Raw genomic sequence first — 12,251 nt, 5'->3', positions numbered from 1 at the left:
GGTGTTACCTTGCTTGCTGATTGGCTAATGGTTACACAAGCCCAAAAAAATCGTTATGACATCATAAAGTGTCCAAAATCTGATCAGCTCATTTTTAGACAGGTTTTTATATAAATGGATCAGGACGAAAAGTGAGCCAATCTTTTTTCCTGAAACTTTCAGAATCTCTTTACACAGAGGGGACACATGGTTATGTATAAAAGACATGAACAATTAGATTTTGCATAATAGGTCCCCTTTAAAATGAAAACAGCTCTGGTCGAGGTTTGTCTGTTCACATTTTCTTTTCAACTAACCAGTTTTTAAACACCTCTAGAGCTCATACCTTGTTCCTTTTAGTTCCTTTAATTTATTTGTCTCATCTTCTTGTTGTTCTTGTTCACTTTCTATTGTCTTTACTGGGGTCTGTGTAGACATCCTGAATCTTAAGTTTCATGCTCTTAAAAAATATAAAAGCAAATCGTAAAACATTTCCATGTTTTTGGTGTTTTTCTGAAAGAGGAAAACTAATCTGTTTTTTTGGCCACAACTGAAGTTGTGGATCAATATGATTGCACATGATCTGCCTTGATCAGAGCGTCCTCAGCAACGGTGTGCTTTCCAAATGTCCAAAATGACCAATCAGATTGAGTATACAATTGAGCCATGTCACATGATATTAACAGATATTTTGATTTTGTTTGTCCCTCCATCTTGTTGCTTAGTTGTTAGTCCAAGGCATGTGTTGCCTTGTAAGAAACTTGGAAATGAAAGTGACTTCTGGTGCTTCTTAAAGTGCTTCCAAGACTTTATGATCTATTTTCAAAGCAGTGCCGCTGTTGCTTTGATTGCTGGTAGCTGCTCAGAGGTCGGTTCAATCTGGATATGAGCCAGTACTAGTAATTTCAGGTGTTTCATCAAGGTGATATACACTTAAAAGCTTGGCAAACCCTGTAAGCCTTTTTATGTTTAAACATAAAAATGACTGCTGCCACGTAAAGTAACAATGAAAGTGCTTGGCTGAGTCATGCGGACTACAGCTGCCAACCCTGGATGTGTTTAAGATGTACTTTTGAACTGGAGCCAGTGAGAGCTCCGAGCTAAACACAACCCAGTATTAACATGGCAGCTTGTAAATGGGCTGCAGAACGATAAACAACAGCGGTTTATGTAAGGCCAGAGATGAACCCTGTAACATTAGTGAAATATTATAACAAGTGAGAGCTTATATAGACTTTTCCTCTGGAGGAATAATGACATGCAGCTTTAAATAATGTCCAACTGTGGAACTTCAATATCAATATATTTGGTGCAAGATTGTCCATAAAATGTACATTTATTGCAGATTGTCGATAGCAGCGTAACAAAAACGTGTCCTGTGCTGGATTTGAGTGTGTGGGGAGTTATAGTCCAGTGGGGGTAGGGGAGAGAGGGGAGAGAGATAAACATGACCTCATTAAAAGAGCTGAAAACGGCAACTATTATCATTATTTTCTGTTAATTGACAATTCAATCACTAATGCAGCTCTTTTGCAAATGTAACAAGCTTTTTTGCGGTTATGTTTAGACTCCCAGCACCTGATCAACTTTTGACAAAGATCATGTTCTTGGTTTAGTACATAACATCCAATCCAATCCACTTTATTTATATAGCACATTTTAAAAACAAAGGGTTTGCCAAAGTGCTTCACAATGAACATGACATTATAATAAAATATAATATTACACGAATAGATAAAAGGCACACATAAGAATAGATAAAAGGCACACATAAGAACAATAAACATGTTTACTTTATTAACATTTAACGGAACCATAATCTTTCCCAGGCCAACACTACACATGTTTTTAATGATGGCTGTAATGGCACTTGACTCCAGACTGTATATCTAGATGTTCCCAAATATATTCCCATAACAGACAGAAAAGCATGTTCAATAACATTTATTTTGCTGATTTTCTTGAAATTTGCTTTGTGCTAAATGTGGATAAAAAACAGACTAATGTGCTTTTCTGTGTACACCCACCATCCACTCAGACCTCCTCTCTATGACTAGTCTGCAGTACATAAATATAGCTCTTCCCACTCCACGGAAAAGTAGCCTTTGTCTTTTGAAATGGAATCCGCCAAGCAGATTGGTGATTTTCCTTTGTCAGAATCACCCAAAATGAAACCACAGATTCATGAAAAATGTTCAAATGCAACAATTCCTTCTCGCCTGTCCCTACATTCAGTATTTCTGTTAAGTCTTTCCTTTCCGCTCTGTGTGGAAGCACTGTTGCTGATTGTTGACGCGGATGTCACTTTCCGGGACAGACTGCAGGTTATTGCCTTCTGGCTCAAATGACAGACACATCTGAAACAACAATGACAGAAATCAGGAGAGGAGTAATGACTGCATGGAGGGTGATTCTATTTCCTGGCAATCTGGGCGGGTTTCATAAAAAAAATGATTGCATATTTCCTGCATATCTGCAGCATGAGCCCACATACAGTATGCACCAATATCACAAACACAGCAGAGACAGGAAATATAATATATGATGGATATTATTTATTAGTTTACATATTTCTCATTGGTTTAAAAATCAATAAAAAGGTATAAACAGGAATTTTGTGCAAAAGGAATTACTGTTATTATATTATGTTTTTTAATTTTAAATCACTTAATGTGTATTCCAAGTTCTCAGACTTGGCATCAACATCCTGAGGAAAACTCTGATAAATATTTATGTTGATAAATTGTAGGATCAATTAAAATAGGTTTTAACTTGAAATGATTTAAGGACCAATTATTACCACTGTTAAGATTGACCACCAAGGTCTTTTTTTCAAGTGAGCTCGAACCCCAGGTTTTATCGTCAGAGACATGTTAAAGAATATTAAAGGTCTCTGAATCCTGCCAGTGTTAGTGTGGCATGATGTGTTGCATTATTACCATGATCACTAATTGATTGGCAGGCGTCCAATTGGGATTCAGGCCCTTTATCAGCCTCAGGGGGCCAAAGTAAATTAAATGTATGCAGCCTCCACTCAACTTAATTTGAATTGGTAGAGCGATGCGTTCATAAGCAGGAGCACACACATACACACAACAGCTGTGCATGGTAGCAGATTTGGGGAATTTATAAAAATAATATTAAATATAGCCTTTCTAATATACAAAAACTGTCAACATGTTATCCGCTTGTGGGCCGCAGTTGAGTTTTGTTCAATAAATGAAGCTCAATAAATTACATTCACCTACACAATTGGTCACATTAAAGCCAATATAAACTGAAAATGTGCAGGTCTTAAACTTATATTTATGAAATCAAATGTACATGCTTTTTAAGGTCAGCCTCTTTTAGCCATAGCCATTCCCTTTCCATTAAGTAGTTCTCAATGTCAGTTAGATTCAGTTTGCTGACGAAATGTACATGAGGGACAATTGGGAAACAATGCTGCCATACATCAAGTATGACTATTTACTTTTCTACAGCCGTGTTTAAGTTTTATTAAATTACTGCTACTACAATACAAGTGTTCAACCAGGAAAATCACAGAGTGGACATGAACAGAATCTCACTGTATTTGTCAATAGGTTAAGCATCGACAGCACATCAAAATGCATCTAACAAAACATGATGATTTTTCATTTTGAAAGCAGGTCAGTTTTAAACGTTTTAAGGAGTAATGGAACAATTGTCTTTCTTTAAAACAATATGAGTTTTGTGACAAATCTTAAATCTTTGCCGATGTCAACACTCAGCCCACTTAACCTTAATTTCTCGGCTATAACATGTTTCATTTTCATCTCTTAGCAAACAGTGCACATGTCTTGTTTACATGCAGAGACTTGTTTGTTTGCAGATTAGACTTCTGAAGAATTCAAAGAAGGCACAATTGCTCATTGAAGGAATGATGGTGACTGACATCATACCTAAACCTTTAAATGTCCCCCCTCTTACAAAATAAATGTCCTGCGGTCAAGATTTTTGACTGCCTTTGATCGACAACACCTACACCTCACCAGTACCTCCTTTGCACATACTCAGAAGCTCTTACAGCAACGTAAAAATCACGAGCAAATAATAATAGCTGCAATAATTCTGAGTATTGCCTGACTAATTGTTTTTGGTTGACACACACACACCCACACACACTCAAAACCATGGATACTGGATACAGGGGAGGATCTACTCTCCGGCCAAAACGGTTTTCTGCACAGTCATAGCCATGGCGTCCAGTTTTTAAAAAGGAACTGCTGAACCGGAACAATCTGAGGTGTTGAAGTAGAAGAAAATGTTCCACTTCACCATGAAGCAATGATCAGTGAAATGGTGCCATGCCATTATTCCGATATTTCCACATTTTTAAACGAATAGTTGGAAAATGTCCCATTTGATTCAAAGCCTGTTGGTCCGACAGCCCTTTTGCTGAGATGCGCATTGCACACACTCTCCCTGCAACAAACACAAGCATATGGTTAATGATCGTGTAAAATGATGTCATCGTTCATTCACTGTCTTGATATTTGTATACAACATGACCCACCCTACTCTACCTCTAATTGGCTATCTTGATATTTTAAGCCTTGCCCTAATCAATCTATCTGTCGGGGCCCTGCCTGCCAGTAGCTTTGCCGATATCTGTGTTGATAGGTAATAGATTAAGAGCGGTGAATCATAGAAACAGGAAGCGCCCAAACGTTTGTGTGAGTGTATCTAATTTAGCATTGATTCCATGTCAGCCACAGCTTGTTACAAAAAACATGACTGATAGTGTGTTTAACAAACTTAAACTAGCTTTATTAAATGTCAGGTCTTTGGCAGGAAAAACATTTTTAATCAATGATTTAATCACTGAGCACAATCTCGATTTTATGTTTTTAACAGAAACTTGGATTGAACAAAATAACAGTGCAGCTGTTCTTATCGAATCAACCCCTCCCAACTTTAGTTTTATGAGTCAGGAAAGAATGCATAAGAAAGGGGGTGGAGTTGCTATTCTGTTCAATGATTCCCTTCAATGCAGGAAGACATCGTATGGAAACTTTGATTCTTTTGAATATGTGGCCCTTCGGCTGAAATGCTCCTCTCGAGCTCTGTTCCTAAATATCTATAGACCACCCAAATACTGTGCAAGCTTTTTTGATGACTTTACTGAACTGCTGTCTATAGTGTGTATTGACTTTGACCGTCTAGTCATTGTTGGTGATTTTAACATCCATGTTGACAACCCCCAGGACAGAGGGGCTAAAGAACTATTTTGTGTTCTTGATAGCTATGGACTGACTCAGCATGTGACGGAGCCCACGCACAATAAGGGGCACACTCTGGACTTAATTATCTCAAAGGGTCTGAATATCTCTAAGGTTGTGGTGACTGATGTTGCACTCTCTGACCATTCCTGTGTTTTCTTTGAGAGCTCTATTTCTGTTCACAAAAATGTTCAAAAAGAGGTAACCACAAAGCGATATTTAACTGAAAATACTAGGGAAATGTTTACTCAGAATTTCTCTTCCACACTTGCCCCTGCCAACATCTCAGTAAATGAGCTAGTAGATCATTTTAATTCAAAAATTAAAAATGTTATAGATGCCATTGCTCCAACTAAGGTAAAGGAAGTGTCTGGCAAGAAAATATCTTCATGGAGAAAGGCCATGACCGTGAAAACAGAAAAAAGAGAATGTCGAAAAGCTGAACGCAGGTGGCGAAAAACAAATCTCCAGGTTCACTTTGAAATCTATAAAGAGAGACTTGGCCTTTATAATTTGGAATTGAAAAACGCACGACAATCGTTCTTCTCTGACATCATTACCAAAAACAAAAACAACGCACGTGCCTTGTTTGCTACCGTCGACAGACTAACTAACCCCCCAGTGTCAGTAGCCTCTGAATTTCTATCCACCAGGGCGTGCAATGATTTTGCCTCCTTTTTCACTGACAAAATTCAGAAAATCAGACAAGCAGTCAGTGCCTCTGCATCAGGAACAGCAAATGTGTTGTCCCTATCTCCACTTAACATCAATTCAGACATCATGACACAATTCCATCAGATTAATGATAAAAACCTAGAGGACATTATTCAACTTCTGAAATCCTCCTCTTGCTGCCTTGATATTATTCCAACAGGATTTTTCAAAGATGTTTTGCCTTGCATGGCCTCAGATCTACTTCATATAGTAAACAAATCTCTTCACTCAGGTGTTTTTCCACAGGCCCTGAAAACTGCAGTCATTAAACCGCTCTTAAAAAAGAATAATCTAGATGCTTCAGTAATGAACAACTACAGGCCCATATCAAACCTCCCATTTCTAGGTAAAATCATTGAAAAAGTTGTTTTTCAACAGTTGAGTAATTTCTTGCATTTAAATAACTGTTTCGATGTGTTCCAGTCAGGCTTTCGTCCAAACCACAGCACTGAGACTGCTCTTGTAAAGGTCTTTAATGACATCCACTTAAACACAGACAGTGGTAGAACTTCAGTGTTAGTATTATTAGATCTCAGTGCTGCGTTTGACACTGTTGACCACAGCATATTACTAGACCGACTGGAGAACTGGGTGGGACTTTCGGAAACAGTTCTGAATTGGTTTGAATCCTACTTAAAGGACAGAAATAACTTTGTTTCTATAGGTAAATACACATCTGAGTTGACAAATATGACATGTGGGGTTCCTCAAGGCTCCATCTTGGGGCCTCTTCTCTTTAACATCTACATGCTACCACTGGCTCAGATAATGAAGAACAACAAAATAAGTTACCATAGCTATGCAGATGACACACAAATTTACGTAACAATTTCACCAGGAGACTATGCTCCAATTCAAACACTGAGTAAGTGCATTGAACAAATCAATGACTGGATGTGTCAGAACTTTCTCCAATTAAACAAAGATAAAACTGAGGTAATGGTTTTTGGAGCCAAGGCAGAACGTATAAAAGTTAGCGCTGAGCTTCAGTGTGCAATGTTCAAAACAACAGATAAAGCCAGAAATCTAGGTGTAGTCATGGACTCTGACCTGAGTTTCAACAGTCACATTAAAACTGTTACTAAATCAGCCTACTATCACCTAAAGAATATATCTAGGATTAAAAGACTAATGTCACAGCAGGATTTGGAAAAACTTGTCCATGCTTTTATCTTCAGTAGACTCCACTACTGCAATGGTGTCTTCACAGGTCTCACTAAAAAATCTATTAGGAAGCTGCAGCTAATTCAGAACGCTGCTGCTCGAGTCCTCACTAACACTAAGAAAGTGGATCACATCACTCCAGTTCTGAAGTCTTTACACTGGCTTCCTGTGTGTCAAAGAATAGATTTCAAAATACTGCTGCTGGTTTATAAAGCACTGAATGGTTTAGGCCCAAAATACATTTCTGACCTCCTGCTAAATTATGAACCATCCAGATCTCTCAGGTCTTCAGGGACTGGTCAGCTTTCTGTCCCCAGAGTCAGAACTAAACATGGTAAAGCAGCGTTCAGTTATTATGCTCCAAATATCTGGAACAAACTCCCAGAAACCTGCAGGTCCGCTGCAACTCTGACTACTTTTAAATCCAGGCTGAAGACTTTTCTTTTTGTCGCTGCTTTTAATTGAACTATTCATATCTTAGACTGCACTGTAACTTTTATCCATGTACTTTTTTCTTTTAATGTTTAATTGACAGCACTGTAACTTTTATCCATGTATTTTTTCTTTTAATGTTTATTTTATTAGCTTTTCTTTTTAATGACTGATTTTAAATGCCATTTTCTTAATCTCTTTCATTTTTTGTAAAGCACTTTGAATTGCCTTGTGTTGAAAAGTGCTATATAAATAAACTTGCCTTGCCTTGCCTTGCCTTACCTACTCGTGCCTCGTTGCCTGAATGGTAGAGTTGGTTAAGTTTAGGCATGATCAACTGAACTAGCCCAACCATTGAAAACAACTAGTAATTCAGAGAAGGGCGGGTCATGTCTCTCCTATAGAAGGCAAAAACATTATCCTACCAAAAAGGTCACCTGATGTTATTCTGAAATGATAAGTTTTATATTTTGGAAAATGTGGCTTTAGAAACAAGCAGTGGCATTTTTATATGTACAAAAGTGGTGGGGCACGAACAACTTAGATGTTTATATATAAGCTTCTGGTGCTTTTTTAAACAAGTAAACAAATAGCTGTAGACTATCCATCCACGCAATAGCCTATAGGCAAAACACAGAAGATCATCAAAATATATGACATAAAATGAACTTACTAAAGCTGCAGTAGATGGTCAGCTTCATTAATTTTCTTTCCGTTTTACTGATTTTAATCGCTATACGCTGCTCTCTCTCGTCCCCTCTTCACAACTACACTTTTCGTGGCACACGTACTTATAGCCAATCAGCTCTGAATTATGAGATGACGTTTTGGTGGGGTTGCCAGCACTTTGCCCCACTTGTGATTTTGCCGCACACATTGAATACAAAAAGACTCTGAGCATGCGCAGTGTAGTTTTTACAGCTCCCATTCATTTTGACAGCGAGAGAGGGGCTAGATCGGGGCTTGCCCCAAATCGCTCTACACGGCTCAATTTGCACACTGTAGACACCAATTAGAAGAACGCAGACTAAAACAGCAATTTACAGATGAATCAGATGACTAAACATGATCTTAAAATATATTTTAAGATATTTATTTTTTGCATATTTTTGGAATTATTATTTTACCCACCTAGGAAACTGGAAACAAGTGCGTTTTGGTTAGGGATAACGTACTGTCGGACTAGCAGAATAGTGGGTTATGAGAAAAATCCTTAGTTAATCTCCCTGACATTCTGATAACATGGTATTATTTTAGAGAAATGTCTCTAAAAGGAAGTGTTTTCTTCTTTTGCATAACCAATTCCTTGTTATAAGACATCATTATGTCGTTGAGTGTGCTTCCTGCCACACACACGCACACTCACCGTTTTCCTTTATACATGCTCTTTTGCATAAAAGACATTCAGTTGACTCTGACCTTTAAAAAGCATAATAAGACGGTTAGTGAATCCATTTACTTCAAATACTTACCTAACAAACCTTCAAAGTGTTACCTTTAACTTTTTTCCCATTTCCATCTACATTTCCATTGCCCAACTAAAAGTGTAATCTATTTTATTTATTGGTAAACCTGCTTTAGTTTAATTTAAGAATAGATATCACTTCTTGATTAAAGGTTTTACTCTTTATACTACCGGCATGTAAACCGTCTGTGATCAAACTCATTCTCTACTTTCCTAGGCCATGAAGCTGGTTTCCAAGAAGAAGTTAATTAAGCAGTGTGGTTTTCCACGTAAGTCCTATTCTATTCTTCTTGACACATACATGACATTTAAAAGCAGATTGAGATAATACAAATGTTATAGATCGCCGATAATATACATGTCGTTGCAAAAATAAGTCATAATTTAAAGGGGAAATGGTTTTGAACCTGGGCCCCTTTGAAGCATCAAGATTGTATTAGACCTGAACTAGGTACACATATACATTTTGGTTTCTTGAGTGGCTACAACCCAGAAACTGTGAAATATTTCAACCCAGACAGTTTTTTGTTGCCAGCTTAGTTACGAAAACATGGATTCTACGAGCCAATTAGATTTGGCTCCCCTTACAATGTCACATGCAGTCTCATTCAACTGTTTAGTCTCCCATACTAGTGTCTTCAAACAAGGCTTCAAAACAACCTTTTTTAAAGGTGTGACATATTTTTCTTGCAAGCTAATTAGAGAAAATTAGGCTTTTTCCAAAGGGAGTCTTAAAGAGACAGGCACTGAAACAGAGCTTTTCGGACAGCTATGAGAACAAAATATGAAAACATGTAAATATGTCCTAGTAGAAACCCAAAATACAAGCATAAACCTGAAAATGAGCATAAGATGTCTACTTAAAATCTTGTTTTGAATACTTCAACAGCTTTATTATCCCTATTAGCAAAAGGGGTTTGCTATGAGGGATACCAGACTGCTGCCTTCAGGGGGATTGTAAGACTAAAACCTAAATCCTAACTAACATAGCAGTGAAGACAATTTGAGTTACTATAGATAATCATGTTATATGATTGCTCCTGTCAAGATAATCATTATCAAATTAATGATATTGTGTGTGTGTGTGGTTTTTGTGGTGGTCTCCAGGTCGCCCACCCCCAAGAGGACCCAAGGTGGCTCAAGGAGAGCAGCCCAAAATCTTAGGACCCCTGGAGAGGGTCTACCAAGAGATCGCCATCCTCAAAAAACTGGACCATGTCAACATTGTGAAGCTGGTGGAGGTGAGAGAGTCTCTTCTCATTTGGTTCAGAAACCAACCAACGCATCAGTGTTATTGATATGAGACTTATACCTCATTCACACCAACGCAACTCCGGTTCAAGCTCCGTGCTAGAGCTTTTCAGGTTCAGAACCGGTTCTTCGGTTTAGCTCCGGCTCTTTTCACACCGCCCAGAGTCCGACTGGTGCGGCGTCATTGCGTCATCGTTTGCGTCATGACGTAACCGTTTGCGTGCCTGCTTCATAAAGCCAAACCGCGCGGAAACCCCTCACCGCTCACACCGACAACAACAACAATGGCCGATTGTGTTGAAGCGCTCCTCGTTTTGGTTTTGCTCTGTCGAAACTAAATGGAAGAAATGGGATGACTTTACTACCAACTTTACAGTCGTTACATGCTACATTCAAAACTGCTTTACAATCATAATCATCAACTTCAACGACGATTCCGATTCCCCCTGCCCCCGCCTCGACGTAAGCATGACGTATGCGGTGCTTTTGCTCTAGCCGGACAATTTTTTGGTGCTTGAAACGAACCGGATTCCGGAGCTAAGAGGCTGCCCTGCTGCGGTGTGACCTAATATTTTATTTATAAGAAAAATATATGCTAGAGGGGGTAGGACCAGAACAGTTTTTTTTAAGCTTCTTCTTGCCCCTGTTGAACATGACAGACTATTTGAGAATTATTGTTGTTTTTTTTTGTTTTTTTTACTTTGTTATAATTATTAATTTGAGTGAGAAAAAAAAAGAAAAAAAAAAATATATATATTATTGTTGTATGTTTTTGTTTCTGACATGTTCAATAAATTGATTAAAAAAAAAACAGGAAAACCCGGTGCTTTTCAAGCTCCAGCTCCGAACCGGCCCTGAAACACCGTTGGTGTGAATGAGAGGTACTAAAGGACCAGTGGGGAGCATTAGAGACATCTGGCACTGAGGTTACAGATTACAACCAATTGAAATGGTCAAATTATGTATATTTGGTTCGTTTTTATTGTCATTGTTACTTATTCAAAAAACCCTGAATGAACCTCCTTTGGGGTTCTCTTAGGGTTAGCAGTTTTAGACATGCTAGCAGAAAAGCAGCTTTTGTCAAAACTGAAATATCTCAAAAACGATTGGATTGCAAAAGCTCTGCATAAGAAAATACTAAACTGGTGTGTTTCAGCAAATGCAATAGGGGGTTGCATTTGTAGTATTTATAACAAATGATAATTCATTCATTTTAATTATCATATTTATATATATGTCACATTTCAAGCCTATAGGCTTAGCAGAGTAAACCTCCTTTCACCTTTTTAAATTACAAAAATATACACATGAGGAAAATATTTAAAGGTGTCAGAGGTAAGACTGGTATGTATTATTGATTATAAATCAAAGAAAGAACTAAAATATATCAAAATGTATAATTCAAGAACAATTATGAATGACTATCTGTCTTTATCTCTATGCCCTTTGGTTGTGTCTTTTGTCATGGCAGGAAGTGACATTAAGCAAGCCAACAACCTGAGATTCAAATTGCAAGCATGCATTGTTAAACTAAACTGAAAATGGCTATCTTGCTGAAGGAAAATGTGCCATTTCACAACAGTTTCTCTGATAATAATGTTGACATCCACAACAGGCTTGCTTCAGGTCGGGATTAGCCTTTAGCCCTGTGTCTTCAGATAACCTTTCTTGCTGTGTACCCTGACTTCACATTTGTATCTGTCAAATCTGTTTATATCGCACCAAAAATGGTAGATAAACCCTGTGCTGCCAGTAAACAGTTGGCAGATTGAATAGATGTACCCTCCAGCACACCTACAGTTTCCCTCTGTCATTATAGTCATTTAGATAGATTCTCATAATAACAGCCAATACTCTCCAACGTGTGTCGGGTTGAGGACTCTAGAAGATGGATAGACTTTCATACATACTGTTTATGAAAGATGATTTTCAAGACGTGACTTGAGATGCCCGCCGCTCCCTTGCGATTTAACCGGAGGATTTTCCATCTTGGGCAGATGGCG

The 12,251-nt window shown here is 38.0% G+C and overlaps 1 protein-coding gene across 3 annotated transcripts in view; it reads left to right on the top strand.

Moving 5' to 3' along the window:
• Positions 1-12,251, top strand: part of camkk1a (calcium/calmodulin-dependent protein kinase kinase 1, alpha a) — an 88,481-nt gene that overhangs the window by 55,239 nt on the left and 20,991 nt on the right. For all 3 annotated transcript variants that reach the window (XR_004567853.1, XM_034204107.1, XM_034204106.1), the window contains exons 5-6: positions 9,215-9,266; positions 10,105-10,238. Coding sequence is in view for 2 of the 3 variants with exons in the window: in XM_034204107.1 (XP_034059998.1) it covers positions 9,215-9,266; positions 10,105-10,238 (186 nt within the window). In the remaining variant the exon portion in view is untranslated. The remainder of the gene's footprint in view (positions 1-9,214; positions 9,267-10,104; positions 10,239-12,251) is intronic.

The sequence above is a fragment of the Gymnodraco acuticeps genome, unplaced genomic scaffold (genome assembly GCF_902827175.1).
Source record: "Gymnodraco acuticeps unplaced genomic scaffold, fGymAcu1.1, whole genome shotgun sequence".
NCBI classification, from domain to species: Eukaryota; Metazoa; Chordata; class Actinopteri; order Perciformes; family Bathydraconidae; genus Gymnodraco; species Gymnodraco acuticeps.
Note: the sequence above shows the minus strand (reverse complement) of the source record. Positions and strands in the feature narration are given on the sequence as shown.